Source organism: Pelodiscus sinensis, chromosome 15, assembly GCF_052426305.1.
Source record: "Pelodiscus sinensis isolate ZL-2025 chromosome 15, ASM5242630v1, whole genome shotgun sequence".
Taxonomy (NCBI): Eukaryota; Metazoa; Chordata; order Testudines; family Trionychidae; genus Pelodiscus; species Pelodiscus sinensis.
The window spans coordinates 35,905,767-35,928,023 of record NC_143066.1 but is presented as its reverse complement, the minus strand read 5'-3'; the positions used below and the strand labels follow the sequence as shown (position 1 = coordinate 35,928,023).

At 64.1% G+C, this 22,257-nt stretch overlaps 1 protein-coding gene across 1 annotated transcript in view; it reads right to left on the bottom strand.

Annotated features, from left to right (window-relative positions):
• Positions 1–22,257, bottom strand: part of MYO15A (myosin XVA) — a 92,028-nt gene that overhangs the window by 30,782 nt on the left and 38,989 nt on the right. The window contains exons 27-46 of the mRNA XM_089782282.1: positions 21,853–21,983; positions 20,366–20,461; positions 18,872–19,107; positions 18,150–18,328; positions 17,568–17,640; positions 16,834–17,025; positions 16,072–16,184; positions 15,574–15,665; positions 14,609–14,723; positions 13,998–14,041; positions 11,546–11,600; positions 10,673–10,811; positions 10,402–10,498; positions 9,934–10,057; positions 7,539–7,660; positions 6,163–6,222; positions 5,131–5,206; positions 4,531–4,646; positions 3,707–3,825; positions 2,083–2,224 (exon numbers count right to left, since the gene is read on the bottom strand). Of these exons, the coding sequence (XP_089638408.1) occupies positions 2,083–2,224; positions 3,707–3,825; positions 4,531–4,646; positions 5,131–5,206; positions 6,163–6,222; positions 7,539–7,660; positions 9,934–10,057; positions 10,402–10,498; positions 10,673–10,811; positions 11,546–11,600; positions 13,998–14,041; positions 14,609–14,723; positions 15,574–15,665; positions 16,072–16,184; positions 16,834–17,025; positions 17,568–17,640; positions 18,150–18,328; positions 18,872–19,107; positions 20,366–20,461; positions 21,853–21,983 (2,321 nt within the window). The remainder of the gene's footprint in view (positions 1–2,082; positions 2,225–3,706; positions 3,826–4,530; positions 4,647–5,130; positions 5,207–6,162; positions 6,223–7,538; positions 7,661–9,933; positions 10,058–10,401; positions 10,499–10,672; positions 10,812–11,545; positions 11,601–13,997; positions 14,042–14,608; positions 14,724–15,573; positions 15,666–16,071; positions 16,185–16,833; positions 17,026–17,567; positions 17,641–18,149; positions 18,329–18,871; positions 19,108–20,365; positions 20,462–21,852; positions 21,984–22,257) is intronic.

The window sequence follows — 22,257 nt, the reverse complement described above, 5'->3', positions numbered from 1 at the left end:
CAGTGTGCGAGGGGTGGGGCGGGGCCGGGGCAGTGCGCCAGGGCGTGAGGGGCGGGGCAGGGCAGTGTGCCAGGGTGCGAGGGGCGGGGCAGGGCCTGGGCAGAGCGCCAGGGTGCGAGGGGCAGGGCGGGGCCGGGGCAGAGCGCCAGGGCGTGAGGGGCAGGGCGGGGCCGGGGCAGAGCGCCAGGGCGTGAGGGGCAGGGAGGGCCGGGGCAGAGTGCCAGGGCGTGAGGGGCAGGGAGGGGCCGGGGCAGTGTGCCAGGGCATGAGGGGCGGGGCAGGGCTGGGGCAGAGCGCCAGGGCGTGAGGGACAGGGAGGGCTGGGGCAGTGTGCCAGGGCATGAGGGGCGGGGCAGGGCTGGGGCAGAGCGCCAGGGCATGAGGGGCAGGGCGGGGCCGGGGCAGAGCGCCAGGGCGTGAGGGGCGGGGTAGGGCCGGGGCAGAGCGCCAGGGCGTGAGGGGCGGGGTAGGGCCGGGGCAGAGCGCCAGGGCGTGAGGGGCGGGGTAGGGCCGGGGCAGTGCGCCAGGGCGTGAGGGGCGGGGCGGGGCCGGGGCAGTGCGCCAGGGCGTGAGGGGCGGGGCGGGGCCGGGGCAGTGCGCCAGGGTGCGAGGGGCGGGGCAGGGCAGTGTGCCAGGGTGCGAGGGGCAGGGCGGGGCCGGGGCAGAGTGCCAGGGCGTGAGGGGCGGGGCAGGGCCTGGGCAGTGTGCCAGGGCGTGAGGGGCGGGGCAGGGCTGGGGCAGAGCGCCAGGGCGTGAGGGGCAGGGCGGGGCCGGGGCAGAGCGCCAGGGCGTGAGGGGCAGGGCGGGGCCGGGGCAGAGCGCCAGGGCGTGAGGGGCAGGGCGGGCCGGGGCAGAGCGCCAGGGCGTGAGGGGCAGGGCGGGCCGGGGCAGAGCGCCAGGGCGTGAGGGGCAGGGCGGGCCGGGGCAGTGTGCCAGGGCATGAGGGGCGGGGCAGGGCTGGGGCAGAGCGCCAGGGCGTGAGGGGCGGGGCAGGGCTGGGGCAGAGCGCCAGGGCGTGAGGGGCAGGGCGGGGCCGGGGCAGAGTGCCAGGGCGTGAGGGGCGGGGCAGGGCCTGGGCAGTGTGCCAGGGCGTGAGGGGCAGGGCGGGGCCGGGGCAGAGCGCCAGGGCGTGAGGGGCAGGGCGGGCCGGGGCAGAGCGCCAGGGCGTGAGGGGCAGGGCGGGCTGGGGCAGAGCGCCAGGGCGTGAGGGGCAGGGCGGGCCGGGGCAGTGTGCCAGGGCATGAGGGGCGGGGCAGGGCTGGGGCAGAGCGCCAGGGCATGAGGGGCGGGGCAGGGCTGGGGCAGAGCGCCAGGGCGTGAGGGGCAGGGCGGGGCCGGGGCAGAGCGCCAGGGTGTGAGGGGCGGGGTAGGGCCGGGGCAGAGCGCCAGGGCGTGAGGGGCAGGGCGGGCCGGGGCAGAGCACCAGGGCGTGAGGGGCGGGGTAGGGCCGGGGCAGTGCGCCGGGGCGTGAGGGGCGGGGTAGGGCCGGGGCAGTGCGCCAGGGCGTGAGGGGCGGGGCAGGGCCGGGGCAGTGCGCCAGGGTGCGAGGGGCAGGGCGGGGCCGGGGCAGAGCGCCAGGGCGTGAGGGGCGGGGCAGGGCCTGGGCAGTGTGCCAGGGCGTGAGGGGCGGGGTGGGGCAGTGCGCCAGGGTGCGAGGGGCAGGGCGGGGCCGGGGCAGAGCGCCAGGGCGTGAGGGGCGGGGTAGGGCCGGGGCAGTGCGCCAGGGCGTGAGGGGCGGGGCAGGGCCGGGGCAGTGTGCCAGGGCGTGAGGGGCGGGGTGGGGCAGAGCGCCAGGGTGCGAGGGGCAGGGCGGGGCCGGGGCAGAGCGCCAGGGCGTGAGGGGCGGGGCAGGGCCTGGGCAGTGTGCCAGGGCGTGAGGGGCGGGGCAGGGCCTGGGCAGTGTGCCAGGGCGTGAGGGGCGGGGTGGGGCAGTGCGCCAGGGTGCGAGGGGCAGGGCGGGGCCGGGGCAGAGCGCCAGGGCGTGAGGGGCGGGGCAGGGCCTGGGCAGTGTGCCAGGGCGTGAGGGGTCAGGGGATACCGAGAGGCACCCTCCTGGCTCTGTGTCCACAGCCGGCTTCTCACCTTCTTGAGCTCCGTGATGAAATAGTCGATCATGGCCTTCACCTGGGGGGCCCTGGGGGAGAAGAGGATGAGCTTCTCGTGGCTCAGGTTGAACTCCAGCATGTGCTTGGAGGGGATGGTCACGAAGAGGAGGTCGGCGTAGCTGGGGGAGGGGAAGGACGGGTTAAGAACAGGCGAGGAGAGCGCCGCTGAGACAGCCAGGGGTGGGGTGGGTCTTACTGCCAGAGCCAGGGCAGAACGGAGGCACCGCCTGTGCCTCCCATGCACCCTGCTCGCCAGCCACTGGGCTCCGGCTGCTTGGCACGGACTGGGATGGAGCTAGGAGGGGCCTAGAAGTCGGGATCCGGGCTCGCAGGGGAGTGAGGGGCTGAGCTAGGGGCCGATCCTTTACTCCCTCACTGGGGACGAAACGTGGATGCACGTGGGGACTGATACAGCAAAGGATAAATCGCACTTTGTCCTTTCGTAGCCCCTTCTCCTGGGGATCTCAAAGTGCCGCGGGCCCTGGCCCACTGGGTCGGCAGGCGTGTGTTGGTATGTACACAGGTGTGTGCCTGTGGGCTCGTGCGTAAAGAGATGTGTGCGTGTGTCTATGCATTTGTGTGTATGTGCGTGTGCGTACACAGGTATGTATATGGCTGTGCATGTGTGTATAGCTGTGTTTGGACGTGTGTGTTTGCGTGTGCATGTGTGTATAACTGTGGGTATGTGCATGTTTGCCTGGACATGTGCATGTGTGAGTGTGTCCATGGGGGTATGTGCATGAGCATGTGTATAGATGTGTGTGTACATGCATATTTGCACAGGTGTGGGTAGGTGGTTGTGTGTATGTATGTGCACATTTGCACATGTGAGCACTTGTGACTAGGTGGTTATGTGCATGCTTGTTTGCACAAGTTTGTGCACGTGTGGGTTTATGGTTGTGTGTGTGTGTGTGTGTGTGTGTGTGTGTACATGCATGTTTGCATAGCTGTGTGAACGTGTGGGTAGGTGGCTGTGTGTGTGTACACAAGTTTGCACGGCTGTGTGCACATGAGTAAGTGGCTCTGTGCGTGTATACGTGCATGTTTGCGTAGCTGTGTGCACGTGTGGGTAGGTGGCTGTGTGTGCGTATGTGCATGTTTGCATAGATGTATGCACGAGTGGGTAGGTGGCTCTGTGTGCGTACGTGTATATTTGTGTAGCTGTGTGCATGTGCGGGTAGGTGGCTCTGTATGCATGTATGTGTGTTTTCGTAGCTGTGTGTACGTGCGGGTAGGTGGCCGTGTGTGCGCACGCGTAGCTGTGCGCACGTGCGGGTAGGTGGCCGTGTGTGCGTACGCATAGCTGTGCACACGTGCGGGTAGGTGGCCGTGTGTGTGTGTGTTGCTGATCACAGAGCTTGGCAAAGGGAGCTCCCAGGCCTGATCTGTGCTGGGAAGTGGCTCCGTGTCTCACCAAACCCATTAAAACTGCCACCTCCCCCTGCTGCGCTTTGGCAAGGCGCTGCCGGGCTGGTGGCTGGAATTGCCGGAGCCACAGGCTGGTGCGGCAGTGCCAGTGCCAGGCAGCCGCACACCAGCCCTCCCCCGGACGTGCCCGCGGGGCTGGCTCCTCTGCCGGCGTCAGCTGGCCCTGGCCTTACCCGTAGCCCCGCAGCACCCGGAGCTGCTCCCCGGTCACGTTGGTGCCCTTGACTAGCCGCAGCAGTTTGATCCCCGTGTGGGACACAGCCAGGACCTGCACCCCTGTGCCGACGCTGCCCTGCGGAGGGAAGGGAAGAGGGTGCAAGTCAAAGCCCCGACCAGTGTCCCTGGCAGCAATGAGCCTGGCCAGGCTGGCTCCACAGCAGTGCCGGGGCAGAGACTGGCACCGTGGAGAGGCAGGGGGTAGAGCCAGCCCGGGTTGCCCCAGGAGCATTCGGCTCTTCCTGGGCTTGTCTCTAAACCAACAACAGCCTCAGGCCCAGGATGATCCCACAGCCCCAGCTACCTGCTGCGTATGGGGCTTGCATCCCCCGGCCGGCACAGGGCAGCCACTCTGGGCAGCAAACCTCAGGCCAGGGGTGGGACCCGTTTTTGGGTTGGGGGCCGATGACCCACAGAAAAATCAGACGAGGGTCACACACAAGTGAGAAGCAAAAAAAGCAAACAAAAAAAACCCAACCCTCACTGACGTGGCCCCTGACCAAGAAGAAGAAAGGAGAACGACACGCCCCCTCCCCACGGTCTCCTCGCACACCAGACCCTAGGGGGCCAGGCTAGTAGATTCTGTGTTTTCCCCGTGGAGGTACAATGCTGGGGGAGCCCGGAGCCTTGGGGGACGGACCAGGCAAGCCAGGGGCCGCATCCAGCCCCACCCCTGCCTGATTGCATCAGGAGCCGCTGCTGGGCCCTGCCGCAGCCCGGGGACTATCCCTCAGGGCGTGGGGCGCAGGGCGTGGGGCGCAGGGCGTGGGGCAGGCCTTACCGTGGCGGGGAAGAGGCGTGAGAAGTAGACCTCCCAGCTGTCCCGGGCTGCCAGGACTATCTCCTTCTTCACGCTGTCGTCGGCCACGGGGCTGAACGAGTCCAGCTTGTTTTCCGCTGTGGTGAGACCCCCCCCCACCCCGAGAGACATGTCAGGGGCTGGTTCCCCCTCCTTGGATCTGCTGCGGGGGCAAGTGAATCTGGGTGGGGGCCCAGAGGGAGAACAAAGGCCTCCCGGCGGGGGGGAGCTCTGCTTCCTGCTGCGCTACAGCCCCAGCCAGAAGGGCTGTGTCCCACCAGCATGCACGACGGCTCCCTGTCGCTGCCGGGGACCCGACCTTCCCGTGGGGGATGGGATACCCCTAATGCCCAGGGCAGGGCAGAACTAGTGACACTCGGCTCCCAGCTCAGACCAGCCCCGGCCCGAGGGGTGAGAGGCTGCTGGGGCCAAACCCAGCCCACTGCACGCCGTGGCAACCTCACGCACTACACAGACCTGCCCCAAGGAACAGCAGGGAGATGGGGCTGGAGAGAAGAGCCCCCCCCCTCCCAGCGGCCCCTCGGCCTGACGCAGGACTCAGTGGGCCGGGCCGGGCGTTACCGAAGAGGGATCTCATGCGCAGTCGCTCCTCCGGGGAGATCCTGAGGCAGGCTTCGGAGAGCGTGTCGTGGAAGATCTGAGGGGGGAACCCGCCATGTTGGCATTAGCAGCTTCAGAGCTGAGGCCTCTGTGTCCCCGATGCAGCCGCACTAACTCCTCCTTGTAAGCCCCATCCCACGTCCATCGGCTGCCATGGGGCAGGGAGCAAGAACACCCGCCCGGGCACCCGCAGCCTCTCAATGCTGCTGCTGAACTGGCCGGAAGCGGCAGTTTGCCTGAAACAAACCCCTCCCGTCCCAGCAGGTGTTGATCCTGCTGGGAAAAGGCTTGGTGGGTTCCTAGCCCATCTGCATATAAAGGAGGTGGGAGCGGCTCTTTACAGAGGACCTAGGGTGTGGGCTGAGCAGTCCTCAGGGAGGAACCGTGGGAGCAACCCAGTCTGGGGGCAAGGCCTGGGCTGGATCCAACATTCCTGCTGTGACTAAGGCCAAGTCCTAGCAAGGGACTGAGCAGTTCTGAGCCACGACAGCTGGTGTGGCCAGGGCTTGCTCCTGGGGGCGTTGCTGAGCAATGGGGGGGGGCATTTCCTGCAGACTGGGAAACAGATGCCACCAGACACACGTATAGTAGGTCTGGGATCCCCTTCCCAGGGTCTGCCTGGACCCAGGACCCCCCCCCCCCCATGCGCCTCCAGCCAGCCCAGGCTCCGAGGGAATCAAAGCAGCCTGAGCAGCTACCGTGCTGACTTTCTCAAATGCTCCCCGCTGGGGATCAAAAGGCACTTTCCAAATGTTCATTAGCCCTCGCAGCCCCCCTTGGGGCACGGTCCCTGTTATATGGAGGGGAAAGGGAGGCAGAGAGAGGGACTGGTTCACTCAAGTACCCACGGGGAACGTGACCAGGCCACGGACCGAACCCAGGAGTCCTGACTCCCAGCCCTTGGCTTTAAGTCGGGAACCAGAACGACTCTTCTGCTCTTCTAACAGAGACCGCTCACAGCAGGGACACCGTGCGCGGAGCCTGGGGCCTCACCTGTCTGAAAAGGAGATCCAGTAACCAGGGGTTGTTGATGCTCTCCTTTGGATAGAACACCTGCCAGGAAAGAGACCCAAGGGTCTGTTAGCGAGCAAACCCCTCAGTCTGTGCTCCACATTGCTGAGCACAGCGAACCCGGCGGGAGTTTTAAAAACAGGGGGGGTGCGGGGGGGGGGTTTCATTAGTCCCTTCATTGCACTCAAAGCAGGCCAGGCCTTTGGGGTGACATTTCCAAAAGTGACGATGTACCTTAGCACCTAAGTCCCATCGAGTCCTAAATGCCGACGCCACTTTGGAAAACGGGACGTCGGCTCCTACGTCTTTTAGGCACCTTTGAAAACGTTACCCCAAAACTCGTCCATTTCACTTACCAGGGATTGCGTCAGTGACTGCGGCAATTAAAGACGGGAAAACGCACAAAGCTCGCCCTCTTACTAACCTGGGGAGCTGTGGATCTTTTTAATTTGAATAAAGAACTTAAATGTTAGGCCTAAAGTCCCTGAGCTCTTCTCTTGCAAGCCAGAGAACTTTTCATGGACAGTATACAGCACAGCTGAGAGGCAGGCAGCACAGCCGAGAGGCAGGCAAGGGCCAACTTTTGAGGTGCACAGATATGACAGATGGCATCTGGTTCTGATCCCTGACAGGATCCCCTGGGAGCTGCCATATCTCTTGAAGCCCCCTCCTCTTCCCTTTCACTCGGTATTGCGGCTTGCAAATGCCCCTTCCCTTCTCAATTTCTAAAGAAACCCACGGCCGCCAGCTCTGCGCTGAACACTCGCTCCTCAGGAGAGAACGGACACTGAAATGCACTTGCCAGAGAGGTGGGAACAATTTTTGGAGAGGGCCCCTCCCTTATTTCTGTCCAAGCCCCTCCCAGCCCCACAGTAGGGACTTTGCATGTAGGGCTGGGGGCCAGGATCCCAGACCCAGCGGCTGGGCAGGGGCCTGGCAGTAGGGCCAGCAGCTGAGCGGGCCCCAGGGCTGGCGACTGAGCTCCTGTGCTTAGGACTGGCAGCTGAATGGGTCCCGGGGCTGGAAGTGGCGGCCACAGGAGAGGTACAGCGGGGTCAGCAGCCAGAAGCCTGGGTGGCAGGGGCACGGAGCTGGCATCCGGGAACCTGGGAAGCAGGGGCATGGGGCTGGGATGCCGCAGCACCCTCCTCCCACACCCCTACTTTCTGCGCTTATGGCATTTGCGCCTTAACAGCCACTAGATGGCCCGGTTCCTCTGCAGAAAGAGACAAACGGTGATTTTTCAGGCCAGCTCTTTCCACCATCAGGGTCTGCCCTGGGTGTTGATGTCCCCTGGCCCTGTGGGTCAGATGGGAGAGGGAGGAGGGGACCGCGTGGATCCCTGCCTGGGCAAGTACCTCTTTCCGGATGTATATTTTCCAGGACACGTTGCGGTAGGTGTAGAACTCCTCGCTGCAGCACCGGTGCAGCCGCGTCTGGACCTGCTCCTGCTCGCCTGGGAGCTCCCGGGAGACTGCGACTGAAAAGAGCCACAGCAGAGAGCTCACGGGCAGCTGAGGTGCTGTGGCTGCAGGAGGCAACCGGCTAGCTAGGCCACGGCTATTTCATACTGCACTGAGGCAAATCAGGCCTACGCTATCCAACCAACGTAACCTGCCGTCTCCTAGTCTCTGGGCACTGCACAGCCTTCATTGCATTTCTCCTCCCAAGTCCCTAGGCTAGGGGCACAGCAGTGCTGGGATCACCTCCAGGAAAGGAAGGCAAAGTGACTTGTCCAAGGTCACACACAGAAAGTCTGTAGCAGAGCAGCAAACTGAACTGGGATTTCCTGAGTTCTCAGGCAGTGCACTAACCACTGCACCAGACTTCCACTACCAGCTGGTATTGGTGCAGCTATGTGTGTGGTACAGCTGACAAGTTTCTGCCTCCTCAGGGGCTCTGGCATGTGCAAGGGTACTGCCCAGACTGTTTCTTCTCCCCTGTTCCACGCTGTGCGCAAGCTAACATCCTCTGCACCAGGAACAGTTCACCCACCACTAAAATGCAGCCACTTCTGGAGTGGAAGGCAGCAGCTATGTAACTGCACACAACACCACCACTCAGAATTCACCCAGCACTGAAAGGCAGTCACCTCTGGGGTGGAAGGCAGCAGCTGTGTAACAACAACATTGCACAACTGTTTACTACAGAAGTGATGGAGAAGTCCACGTCCAACTGAAATTGCAGGGGGAATTTAGGGCCGTAGGATGTCATTACTCGAGGGGGAATTTACTCTAATCCCAGGCTCAGCTCTTGCAGAAGATACCGAGGGATCCTTAATGGCCATAAACCATCAGGAGTTTGGCTTAATTGCTCTTCAGAAATGGTGCAATACTCTCTCCTGAGGCGCTGGGGAGGGCGGGACTTTGCTTCCTGATCCCATCAGGAGTTTGAGCATATGCCCAGGAACATGAGGACCTAGTCACTTCCTCCTGCCTAGTGTCACAGGAAAACCCACTCCTCTGAAAGTACCCTGGGCCCCTGGCCTCGCCACTGAGCATTGGTGCTCTGGGATTGAATGCCAGCTGTTCACGGCCCAGTCTGATCCATGTCTCGGGTCTCTGGACCATCGGATTTGCATTCACTCACTCCTGCAGGTTTCCTATCCTGGCCTCTGCAAATGTCTACGGTCGGATGACCATGTAAGGCTAATCTCCCTGACTCTTGGCCAAACTCCTATTAAGGACGCCTGCCCAGGCACACATCAATGCTTCCTGTCTCAGGAGAGATTCAAATGCTGCCCTGCTGATCAGAGGACTGCTCACAGCTAGGTTTTGTTTTTACTGGTGGTGCGCATTCACATAGGCCCCAGTGCACATAAAATTATTCCACACATGAATCATAGAGCTGGAAGAGACCTCAGAAGGTCATCGAGTCCAGCCCCCTGCCCACGGCAGGACCAACCCCAACTAAATCAACCCAGCCAGGGCTTTGTCAAGCCGAGACTTTAACACCTCTAAGGATGGAGATTCCACCCCCTCCCTAGGGAACCCATCCCAGGGCTTCACCACCCTCCTAAGGAAATAGTTTTTCCTAATATCCAACCTAGACCTCCCCCATGGATGGAAAAGATTAGAGGGAACATTGGTGTACACCCCCAATCGGCTGAAGATTTCATGGGGTGCAAGTTACCCGCTCCTCTAGGCTCTCTGGGACACCCCTCTGTCCTGGCAGCTCTCTGCTCCATCAGACTCTCATCCCAAGCCCATCGCCATGGTAACCGATCGCCTTGCGTGTGTATAGCTACCGCCTCGTCGGCCTAACATGAGCAATTTAATAGCCCAGGGACCCGCGGGTGCATCCAGTGGCTCAGCATTTTCCTAGCTTGCAAAATGCGAACGTGCATGGACAATGCCAAAGGGTCATTTGGGGGCGGGTAGCAGCAGCAGCAGCGAGCGGGGTCCGAGGGTCCAAACAGGCCTGATCTGGAGCCGTTGAAAGTCGGGTGGCAGTGGAGCGAGACCTCGGCAGGGCTAAGGTCTCTACCAGGCTCTCTGCACACTGGGCACTGCTCTTAGGGCCAGGCCTGCGGGGCTCTCTGGAGGATGAGCCTGCTGAATCAGAGGCATCTCTGGCTTCCGCCAGGCCAGGGCTAAGCTGACCAGGCCCGTCAGTACCGACAGGCTTTCCCATCACTTCCCGGCAACGCGCTCCTGGCCGGGGGAAGCGATGGGCCCAGAACCTGGCAGGACAGCATGAGGCTCCGGCGTCCAGCCCTGAGCCCCGGAGCTGCACAGCCTCTCGTGCTGTTACCTGGAGGCGACGCAGGAAAAGACCTGGCCACGGCAGCCGGCGGGGGAATGGCGGCTGGGGACAGCGGCAAAGGCCTCCTGGTGCTGGTAACCGGCTTCACCATGGCTACTGTCTCCTTGGGCACCTACAACACAGAGGTGGAGACCAGCTTCCTGGGAGGGGTCTGGCGATTTCCCCAGCCTGGGGGGCTCTCCCGTCAGACCCATGGGCAGGAGTGGGGGACACTCCCTGGCCCTGGGGCTCAGTGGCCAGCCGGGGGCCATGCTCTCCCCGGGAGCCCTGTCTCTGATCCCAGCCGCAGGGACTGCCGGGGGTAACCCCGAATGCTCAGCTACACTCAGAGCTGCGCCCCATGCTGTTGCCTTCGCCAGGCCAGCAGCCGGCCTCTCCGGCCACTCTCGCCCTCCTCCCCCCAGGCTATCGACGGGGAGAGCAGCCGCCTGTGCCTTCAGACCAGCATGTTCCTACCGGGGCCCTCGGCGTCCCTGACATCTGCCCCTTTAAGATCCTCAGGGCCTCCTCATGGGGATCCCTCTTCTTCACAAAGACCTTCCCGCCTTCCTTCCTGCAGAGACAAAGAGCCGGGGCCAGTCAGGGGCAGAGACACAATACAGCCCTGGGCCCTCCAGCAGCCGGTGCGCCAGGCCTCAGCCCAAGCTAAAAGCTTTGGTGCAGGGTCAGAGGCTGCTGCTGGAAGGGGCTGGGGCAGTCGCAGGCATCTGGCGGCCCAGGGTCTCACCTGATGGACTCGGGGGGCCGGGCAGGCCGCTGGCACTGCTTGATGATGTTCCTGATGTGCTGTGTGGGCTCGGGCAAGTGCTGCGCGTTCAGCTTGGCCGGCCGCACCAGCTCCCCGGCCCGCAGCCTGGAGGCAGGAGCTGTAGTGGAGGCAGGGAGCAAGGGAGGGGGGGGACTGGGTTGAGACTCTCAGGGGGGGGGGGGGGGAGACAAGCTCCAGCACTGAGGAGGGGAAAGGCGCCTGCTTCGGTTTGCAAGGCTCAGGCTACGATTCTGTCCAGCACCATGCACAAGGACCCGTGGGCCGCCCCTCACTGCTGGGCTTTCCTCTCCCCTTTGCAGGCGTCTTCCCCCCCGCAGGGGCCTTGGCTCTGGGACATGCCCTGCAGAGCAGTCCCGGCGGCCTGCCCAGCCCTTTGCCCCCTTCACATGGCGCGAAGCCCTGCCCGCTGCTCTCACAGCTTTCCCCCAGGCCAGCAGCCCCAGCTCGGTCCATGCTTCCCGACCTGCCGTCCTCATCTCCTGCGAGTCACGGCTTCCTTCCCGCCCTGCCCCCAAACCTCAGCTGGAGCACCTGCCCGGCTGCCTCCCGTACCACCCGGGGCTCCCCTCCCAGCTCTGCTGATGCGCCTCACTCCCAACCCACAGCCCTCCTAGCCCTAGGGTGGGTCATTTTCAAATCACAGCAGCAAACTAGACCCTAAACCACGCTCCCTGATGGGCTGAGCCAGGTCTCCAAAGCCCATGGCACCACTATGCGCCGTGATGTGGCGTCAGCGTCTCCTGAGGGCTGCCCGGCGCGGGGGGGTCAGTGTGAGCGCCCAACCCAAGACAGGAGGTTTCTCCAGGGGGGGGGGGGGGGCTGATTCCTTACCAGCTTTCTGCAGGAGAGCCGCCGTCCTGGCAGGAGTCCCGCTCACAGCTGCCCTCTGGCCAGGGGGAAGGAGAAGGAGCGTGTTACATCGGCAGGCCGGTTTCTGAAGCGCCGCTCTAGGAATTCTGTGTATTATGCAGGTGGCCAGGCTACGGAACCCCTGAAAACTCCCTGTCCAGCTGCTACCGCGGCTGCTCTTTCCTCAGGGTCTTTCACTCCAAAGCACTTATCGGCTGTAGAGCAGGGGTGGGGAACCTCGGCCTGGGGGGGCCGGATGTGGCCCCTGGTTTGCCTGGATCCAACCCCCAAGGCTCAGTTCCCCCCCCCCCCCGTGCATTGGGCAGCCCATACTGGTGCTCCATCCGCCCCCCTCCAATGCCCCACTGCGAGGCTGCTGCACACACAATCTACTAGGCTGGGCTCCCCCAGGCTCTGGTGTGCGAGGGGAATGTGGGGAGCGTCTTTTCCTCTCAGTCAGGGATCACGTTTTTGTTTTGTTTTGTTATTTGCTTCTCCCCGCCCCTGCCATAGAGAATCATTTTATCCTGCCCTGAAATGCAGCTGCCTCTGGGCGGGAGGGAGCCAAGCAGCCCAGTGCGCTGTAGAACAAGGCACTTCTGGCCCACGCAGGCAGTAAATGCCTCATCTTTCCTCCTCTGCCCCGGGGAACTTTAACCTCTTCCCAGAGCAATGAGGGGCTGGGAGGGGGGCGTTTAAGGCTCCATCATAATATTTCCGCCATAGAAAACTGCCCAGAGTGGAGACATTACTACAGGCATGGCCAGGAGATATCCGGGGATGCCCCGGATCCAAGACCTCTGGGAGGCAGAACACTCTGAGACTCCCTCAGTACCCAGCCCCACCACCTGACGCTGGGGGCAGGAAACAAAACGGAGCGTCGTCAGCTGAGAATGCAGAGGGGACCCAGGAAGCTGACAGGAATCGCCAGGGGATCGGGCCAGGACGTGGGGGCCGTGACCTCACACGGGGCTTGGATAGTCACCACAGGTCGGGGCTCCCTGAGTCGGGATGGGTGGGAGACGGGGTACAGCAGGCTGGGCACAGCAGCCTCCCAGCTGGTAAGTCATTGGTGGTGGCGCCCAGTCCCAGCCGGGTGAGCTGCTCCTGGGTGTTCCCTCCCGGGGTGCGAGCAGGGCCCGGTGGGGGATGGTTTGGGCCAGCGGGGCTGTAACAGGAAGAGGATTGTGCCCACGTGCCTGGCCAACGGGCTACGCGTCCTGCTGCCTGTGTGGTGGGCTCTCCCGGCCCGGCTCGGTTTGCCAGCTGGGCTGGGTCCCTGTCAGCTCAGCTGAGGGGCAGGAGTGTTGTGACGTCCGAATATAAACACTGAATATCGCTCACTGTGGAGCCACCGGTACATCACCCCAGAGTGTCCATGAGAAAGTTTAACTCCCCGCCACTTTCCTATGCGGTGCCTAAGAATCATTTGCAGCTGTGCAGCCCCGGGGAGGGGAACATTGAAACCTCAAAGTCCCTGGGGCCCGCCCTCTCCAGCGCCCCCTTGTGCCTGGGGCCTGCCCTCTCCAGCGCCCCCTTGTGCCTGGGGCCTGCCCTCTCCAGCGCCCCCTTGTGCCTGGGGCCCGCCCTCTCTAGCATCCCCTTGTGGCTGGGGCCTGCCCTCTCCAGCGCCCCCTTGTGCCTGGGGCTCGCCCTCTCCAGCGCCCCCTTGTGCCTGGGGCCTGCCCTCTCTAGCATCCCCTTGTGGCTGGGGCCTGCCCTCTCCAGCGCCCCCTTGTGCCTGGGGCCTGCCCTCTCCAGCGCCCCCTTGTGCCTGGGGCCCGCCCTCTCCAGCACCCCCTTGTGCCTGGGGCCCACCCTCTCCAGCGCCCCCTTGTGCCTGGGGCCTGCCCTCTCCAGCGCCCCCTTGTGCCTGGGGCCTGTTCTCTCCAGCGCCCACTTGTGCCTGGGGCCCGCCCTCTCTAGCATCCCCTTGTGCCTGGGGCCTGCCCTCTCCAGCTCCCCCTTGTGCCTGGGGCCTGCCCTCTCCAGCGCCCCCTTGTGTCTGGGGCCCGCCCTCTCCAGCTCCCCCTTGTGCCTGGGGCCTGCCCTCTCCAGCGCCCCCTTGTGTCTGGGGCCCGCCCACTCCAGCGCCCCCTTGTGCCTGGGGCCCGCCCTCTCCAGCGCCCCCTTGTGCCTGGGGCCCGCCCTCTCCAGCGCCCCCTTGTGCCTGGGGCCCGCCCTCTCCAGCGCCCCCTTGTGTCTGGGGCCCGCCCTCTCCAGCGCCCCCTTGTGCCTGGGGCTCTGCCCAGCCCAAGTGCCCCGGTGACTCTCCCGGCAGGGATTTACGCCTCTCGAAGGCGCTGGGCTGGAATCGTCAAGGAAAAAGCTGCCCGGCTCTGGCAGGATGGACAAACATCCCAGCACGCGCGGGCTGCATCACATCTCAGTGCTGCCTCCTGCTGGGCCCCCCGCCTGCCCCGCCCCCACTGACCTGGATAGGGTCCCGCCGCAGTTCCAGGGTGGATTCCTGCAAACCTGCAAGGGCAAAGAGGAGGGAGCTGGGAGCAGGAAGTGCTTGGTGTCCCAGGCGCGTGCAGGGGAGGGCGAGTCCAGCAAAGGCCGGAGCCTGGCCGTGTGCACACAGCCTCGCTGGGGCTCCGGCGGGCCCAGGGCATGGACCCGGAGAGGACAGAGTCACTGGGAAAGCTGGGGCAGAGTGCGCAGCCCAGTGACTCAGGAGCACTCTGCTTCACTCTCACCTGGCTCCTCGCGTCCATGGCTGCAAAGAGCCCTCTCCACCTTTCCTTGGCCCCGCAGCGCCGCCCCTCCCTTACCAGCCAGGGCTGGATCCTGTCTGAACTATGCTCCAAAAAGTCCCGTATTCTGCAGCAGGGAGACTCGCTAATGGACCGTCCTGGGGGCAGCCATACAGGCACGTCGCTCCCAGCGCCCTCATTGCAGGAGGGCTACGGATATGGGAATGGCCTTGTTGAGCTCCCCATCTGCCCTGCTGGCCCATGGCAGAGCTGGGACTATAATCCAGGAGTCCTGCCCCCCCCCCCATTTCCCCAGGCACGGCCACGGGGCTCTGCCCACACTCACCGGTCTCCCTGGGGGCCCTGGCGCGGCTTTGGTCCACGCTGCTGTTGCTGCTCCCACCTCCGACCTGGCCTCCTCCTTTCATCTTGCGGGAGACAGCCGCCGGCTTCTCCAAGTCCTGGCGCCGGCGGGAGGCAGGAGTGGAGCAAACAAAGGGCGGACAGTGGCGGGGTGGGAGCTTTGGGGGCAGGCTGGAAAGTGATCCCTGCCATGGCAGACAGTGCCAGGGAACATCCGGGCCAGGGAGATCAAGTGACAGCTCCGTCCCCAGTCACGCTGCGCTCGCAATGGGTGGGTAGGGAGCAAACGTGACCTCGGCCCCGGGATTGTTGTAACAACTGCGGTCCCGTGTCTCCGAGCTTCTCCCAGGGCCACCTGTCCCCAGGCCCCACTTGCGAGGCCCAGCTAATGGTTCCGCCACCCTAGAGGTGGGCATGGGCCCCAGCCAGCCTTCCTGACTGCCGTGTAACCGGGCCCCTTCCTGCTGCCCGGCATGGCACAGGAGACAAGAACCTCACCCCAGAACATCACAGCAGGTGAGGTTTAGACAGCACCTGTCAAGCCTCCTGTTAGGGAAATGCAGCCACCTCTGGGGTGGGAAGGAAGTGGGAGAACAGAGGCCACCACCCAGCCTCGTGGGGTCTTTGGGGCCCACACAGGCCCTTAGGTCCCAGAGACTCAAAGGGAGCCCTCCCAGCCCCAAAGCTCTCTGCTACCACTAGGGCAGGCGGCCTGGCTAGCAGACAGACCCTCCGGCCCTGAGAGTTTTCTGCTGTGGTTCTCTCCCCAATTAGACCCATGCTCCAAAGGGTCCCAGTGAAACTGCTGCAAGCCAGGGCCTCCCTTGGTCTAACTGTGGTCCTGACCTGGGCCATGTCCCTAGTAGCTGAGCCCCTCACGTCTTTCATGATCCCCCCCCCCCCGTGAAGCCAGGCAGGCCCCCAAGCCCAATGGGAATCGGTCCTTACCCCATTCCCATAGGACAGCACTGGGTCAAACAGACTGTCCAGGTAGCGATCCAACCCCTTGTGCATTCGAGGTTCGCTGACGGTGTCAGAATCTGCCAGCAGGGACACGACAGGCAGAGTCAGGCAAAGGGGAAGGTGTTGCTGGGGTTTGACCGGAGGCGTGTGGCTGGCTAGTAATTCCACCCTGAACCTGCCTGCACACCAGAGTCTACAGCTGACCCTGGTGACACTGATCTCTGCAGGCGAAAGGGGTGTGTGGGATTAAATCGCATGCTTCATGGCATCTGCCCATCACCACCCAGGTCAGGAAGGTCCCCTCTCCCCCCCACCCCCAGGAGTGGTCCGGTGCATTATGGGAAGGGTGGCCTTTTTCTAAGGACAAGGTGATTTCGAGCTGGGTTGTGAAGCGACCGGGAGAGACGTGGCCATGCTGCTTTGGCTGTGGAAAGAGGGGCCCGGTCTGAAGGAAGGACGCCCAGAGGAGAGCTGGACGCTTACCACGACAGTAATATCCCTCTGAGCCAGGGGTGTTTGGAGGCGGCCCCGTGGGGGCCTTGGTGAGCGGAGGGGGAGGGACTTCCTCATCCGAGTCCAAGCCCTGTCCGAATACGCTACAGAGAACAGGGAGGGGCACAGAGAGGGAACAGCTGTTTAACCTCCACCCCTGTTGCTCTCCCTTTGTCTGCTGGAGACGCCAGCCTGCTGCTGGTACCTTCGCGTTGGAGACACACGGAGGTGGAGACCCCGCATGCAGCCAGCTCTGAGGCCAGGCAAGGCTGCTGGGCCAGGCGGCAGGGCCGGTCTGCACCACGCTGCTCATGGGTTCAAGTCCCAGCCTGGCTGAAGGCTCCCATCAACTGCTGATCTCGCATCCCCCCCCCACTGTTCCTGGCTCCCAGTCCTATGCTCAGCTCCCTCCAGAGGCCACACCTCCTCTCCAGGCCACGCCTCCCTCTCCAGGCCACACCTCCTCTCCAGGCCACACCTCCTCTCCAGGCCACACCTCTTGCTTCTTGGAAGGCAGCTCCGGCGCATGCCATGGTGCGTATGCTGCACACTATGCAGCTGAATGATCAGGTGCTTCGAAAGGGCCCCCCCGCATGGTTAGCCGCCCCTTTACAGGGCAGGGCTGCTGCGGAGGGCGCCCAGAACCTCCGAGTGGCTCAGGAACAGGTCTGCCCATCCGGGAAGGGATTCAGGGTCTGATCCCCCCACAGCTGCTGCGGCCCACCCAGCTCCTCAGCAGCCCCGGGTACCTACGCGCTGGTGGCGCCACTGCCCTCCTCCGCCCCTTCGGAAGCGATGATGAAATAAGATTTCTGCTTGGGGAAGCCCCGAGGCAGCTCCAGGTCGGAAACAAGGTCCAGGATGTAATCGTGCCCAGCCAGCTCGGCCCACTGGGCGCCGTCCTTCATGGAGACGGACCAGCCCCGCCAACCTTCTGTCAGCCCCCTGCCGGCAAAGCAAGGGCGCTGAGCCAGGAGAGTGCCCTCCCGTGGGGAGGGGAAGGACGCAGCGAAAAGGGGACAGGGCCAGTTGCCATGGGAGAAGCCCTGCCTGCTCAGCCCCCCTAGGTCAGGCCTTGGCCCTCCCGCGCTTCGTGCACCGAGACCCAGCAGCAGCTCTGATAATCCCACCCACATCAGAACAGGGCCCCGTGAGTTCCCCAGCCCGCAGCTGCTGGGACAGCCCACGGCCCTGCTGGGGAAGGGCTCGCTGCTTTACACATCGCAAGGGGTGGCATTCGGCTCGGGATGGGTCCTGGACCAGCCCCCTCGCTCCCCAGATCCACCTGAACACTGTCCCTCGGGATTCTGGATCCACACTGCGTCCCGCTGGTTAGTCACTGCTGCTCACGTGACCAGAGCTCCCCAGCCCTACCGGCTCTGCCTCGCACAGAGCCAGGACGCCCAAGGCCTTACAGTCCCTGTGGGACACGGAGCAGGCAGGTCCATAGGGCGGGAGGCGGGGAGGCAGGGCCAAAGCCCCCGTACCTGTGCTTCAGGACGTCTCCTGCCAGCTCCTCCCCGGTGCTCCAGGAATGGATGGGGCAGGAGAACTGGTCCCCTGGGAAGTTAAGAGCAGACCGTCAAATCGCTGCATGTTACCGAGCAGCCGAACCCCAGCGCTGCCCCACACCCCATGGGGGGCACTGTGTGTGCACCGCTAAAACTCACCCTGGGTGAGTAGGGAAAGGAAGGCCAGAGGCAGGCATGGGAACAGAGGATGGTTAAGGTGAAATGGGGGTTGGGGGCACCCAAATGTTGGGCTCCCCCAATTTACTGCACCCCAAACCCCCATCCCTCATCCCTGCCCAGATGGAGGTCTGCCTCGAAGGCCTGATCGGCCCTGCCTCCCTGCTTCCCCCACACCCTCTCTCGCCTTAGGGCCAGTCCCCTGAGATCCCAGACTCTGGGGAACCTTCTGCTCTCGCTGACCCCTGTGAGTCCCACTGAGCCGGGCGCCAACCGGCCCCACCAGAGCAGCGGCAGAAACGCTCCTCGCAGCCCCCCTCGATCGCCCCGCCCTGCTGAGTCTTGCCGGAGGCCCGCGGCTTCGTCCAGGAGGCCCCTCACCGTTGAAGCAGTAGACGTCCAAGGCCATGCTGGCTCGCTGCCTGCTGGCCGTCCACTCCAGCAGCGAGGGCGGGTAGGTGCGGGCCGCCTCGGGGCCAAGCTGGGACTTCAGCATGGCCCGCATCAGCTTGTGCTGGCACACCGGCCTGTAGCCGTCGAAGGCGTAGTCGGAAACAAACCTGCCCAGGGAGGATGGACGCCGTGGGCGGGGGCCGGGCCGGCCAGGCGAGTGTCTGCACAGCGGAGTCGCACCCAGCCCCCTTTGACTTTCCCTGACCCATCAGTGGCCTCTTGGGTGGGGCTCTCCAGGCAATGCTGGGGGCCACCTTCCACAATGGGGCCTGTCCAGGGCTGTCCCAACCGTTCCAGGTGCTGAGGGAACACCCTGCATGAGGGCTGATGTCGCCCCCTACAGACCAGCCCACGGATTACAACAGCTTACTGCTGCTGTCCAGCCAAAGGAGTTCCTGCTTTAGCTCCAGGGGTCCAAACCAGAGGGCTGGGGGTGGAAGGTTGAAGGTTTGAGCCCCGGGAGGAGCTGTATGTGTGGATGCCCTTGGCTCCCACGGGTCACTGGCAGGTAAGGAGGCTGGGAGGACTGGGACCATCAGAGAGATGGGATGGGCTGGATTTTTCAGAAGCACTGGGAACCCCGGGGAGCCGTGAGGCTCAGCCTTTCGCCGGCCTCCTCCAGGCTCCCTCCGGCCCTCTCCCCAGCTCACTTGAGCAGGTGTTTCTCCAGGCTGGCGGAAGGGGCGAAGCCGCTGAGGCAGGCGGCCAGGAGGAGCCAGCCCCGCTCCTCGTTGTTGACGTTGGTGTTGCGCCACACCTGGTTGGCGACCTGGGCCAGGAGTTCGTCCCGCAGGCCAGGCGCTGCGAGCCCGCGCTGCACGATGTAGTTCCCAAACAGGTCCTCCTGCGCGCCGCCGAGCTGCGGGTCACCCATGAAGCGCAGAATCTACCGCCAGGAGACAGGGGATCCCGGGGGAGGGTCAGAAATCTCTCCGTCACGTCCCCCCGAAGCACAGACCGGCCCCCTTCTGGCCCCTGGATATTTCTCTCCTGGGATGCACCGTCGAGCTCTGTGGAGCCTCCCACGCTGCAGCTGCTGGCCCCAGCGCTGTGTCCGTGCCACGCCCAGCCCCTGCCTTGGTGCCGGGTCACCACCTCTCCTGGAGGGGGGCCAGGGCTGCTGCGAGCAGGGTGAGGCCGGGCAGGCCCCTATGCACAGCCTGGTGCAGGAGCTGGCCCCAGGGGAGAGGGAGGGGGAGCAGCCCTGGTCCTTTCAGAGCTGCAAGCTCAACACGGAATGGGCAGTGGGGTGCCCTGCGCTGCAGCGCCTCATCCCTGCCAAAGGTAGCCCCAAGCACAGCGGGCACCCGCCTGCCGGTGCCAGGCTCCCCCCCTTCCCCACAGAGAAGGGCCCCATCTTCTCCCGCCCTCAGGGAGCCCCCCACCTTGCCAGGGAGGATGGTGCGCAGGTGCTGTAACTGCTCTTGACGGATCAGACTGGGAAGGGACCTCGGGAGGGGTCTAGTCCAGCCCCCTGCTCAGAGCAGGACCAGCCTCCACTCAACCATCCCAGCCAGGGCTTTGTCAAGCCGGGACTTAAACACCTCCAGGGATGGAGACTCCACCCCCTCCCTAGGGACCCCGTCCCTGTGCTTCCCCACCCGCCTAGGGAAATGGTTTGTCCTAATAGGCAACCTGTCCTCCAAGCCCCTCTCCTCCTGAACAGCTCCCTGCCCCACCTCCACCGCCCTGGGCCGGTTTCACCCCTGTGGAGATGGTGGGTCGAGAGCTTTACCACCACCAGCGTGGGCACCAGGCTGGCGCTGGGGAAGCCGCAGGGTCCCCTAGCAACGCTGGGCACTCCTGGCAGTCGTCTCCTCTCTGTCCCTGCTGAAAGGCCCCTTGGAGCACATGCCGTGGGCCAGGTCGGCAGAGTCAGGCCAAGGCCGGAGGCAGGACAGGAGGGGCTATCCCAGGCCTCCAGCCCAGACTGATTTATTGAGCTAATGCCTGTTGGCCACGAACCCTTCTACCCTTTGGATGGACCCAGCCTCCCTCCTCGCCCACTGCACTGACCCAGCCTCCCTCCCCACCCACCCGGCCTCGCTCCCCGCCCTTTGCGCCCACCCAGAGCCCAAGGAGAGGCTCTGGACAAACTGAGGCCAAGGGGACGAGACTGGGAGATGCTGTGAAGACCGACCTACCAGCTTGAACAGAGCGAGCGCTTCCTGCACCAACTCCTCCTCCAGCTGGGTCAGGGGGGAGGCCAGAGGCACGGTGAGCATCCCGAACAGCGGCTCCTGTGGGGCAACAGAGGGCAGGCGCATTGAGCGCTGTAGCAGGGATTCGCCACAGCTCAGGCGATGGGCACCAGGAGGGGCCCGGCCTGTTGAAAGGCCCAGCCTGGAACATTCCCCGGGGGCCAAAGTAACATGACGAAATCCCCTGGCACCGAGCTCCTCATCCTGGTCTGTTCACACGAAGGGAGAGAGGTGGGGCGGCACCTGGCTCTAGAAATAGCGAAGCACCGTGTGGGGCCACGCCACTTCCAGCAGACAGTAGAGACGCTGCAGCACCCCCAGATTTTGCACCCCACTGCAGGATCCCGGTCTCCAGCCCACGCCTGGGGTCCCTGCTGCAGCCTGCAGGTCCAGCCCCACAGTTCCAGGGAACCCCAGCTGTGGCCCCACTGCTTCTGGGGATACTGGCCACCGGTCTCCTCTGTTGGTCCCAGAGCCCCGGGTGCCGAGGACTCTGCTGCAACCTGACCCTTGGCCCCCCCCAGTTGTGGCCCCAGCCTGGGGCATGGGGGTGCAGATGAAGTAAGGGCGGGGGGGCACTGCTCCGCAACCCCACCCTAAATAGTGTTCCAGTGCCACTGTGGGACAAGCACGGACCAAATCCAGAACGAGGGGCCGCATCCTGCTGCCGGACGCAGGGTGCCTTCCGCACAGAGAGCAGGCCCCGGCCCCTGTTTGCCAGCGGACACTGGACACCGTCCCGTGGGAAAAGAAACGCAGGGGTGAGGCTCTGAATGAGCTGACAGGCTCTTTTGCCTCAAACTGTACAGGATTCTGGCACCCTGCTGCGTGCGGGAGACCCCACTGGCGCCGTGGGCTAGAAAAAGCCGGCTAGGACCCGGCAGGGGCTGAGCGAAAGCCAGAGACGCAGCCAGGTAAAAGGGGAACCAGTGCCACAGAGCAGCCCACTCGCTTTCTCCTCGCGGCGGGTTTTCTCTCAGCCACATCCCTTTAAGCTCAGACCCATTCACAGACGCTGCCTGGAACCCCTGGAAGCCAAGCCTCAGCGCCCTCCAATGACCTGGTGCTCAGCATTCCACAGGATCTGACCCCGCCCCTGGGAGGTCAGTAAGCACCCTCAGCCCTGCTTTGCAAATGGGGAAAGTGTAGTTAAGTGACTTGCCCCAGGTCACGCAGTAAGTCAGTGGCAGAACTGGACTCCAACAGTCCTGATTCCCAGGCCCCTGCTCTAACCACTCCACCCTTCTCCCCAGATCTGGGAGAGCCCGGGAGTTCTGAGTCCCTGCATGCTCTCTAACCACTAGGGTTGACTCCCTCCCAGGTGTCCTGGCTTCTGGTCCCAGCTAACGACCGGCATTGCTCCCTCCCTACACAGCCAGTTCTTCGGAGGGCACAGAGTGGCTCTGGGGGCTGCTCAGGGCCACCCTTACCTGGAAGTGGACCCGCACGTACTTGGCCATGGGGTAGTTGTTGATGTCGAGAGGCAGGGTGAGCTGGGAATCCACTTGCAGTGTGGGCACGGGGGCCAGTGCGACGCACTGAGCAGGCACCGGCGTGTGAGCTGGGGGACAGAGGCACCAGGAGTCAGTGGGGTCAGGAGGAGAAGAGGCTCCACCCCCCACCATTGGCTTATGACTAAGGGTGGGCAACAAACAGAAGCTCCCTGGGGTGTCTGAGCCTAGGATCCTTGGGCTGCGGGGCAAGGCAGGATCAACTCACCTTGGTGCAGCCGGGAGACTGGGCCAAGCTCCTTCTGGGTGGGGCAGAAACAGCGCTCACTGGTCTCTAGAGCCTCCTAGAGAGCAATCTGGCCCAACTAAACCCTACTGGGGAAA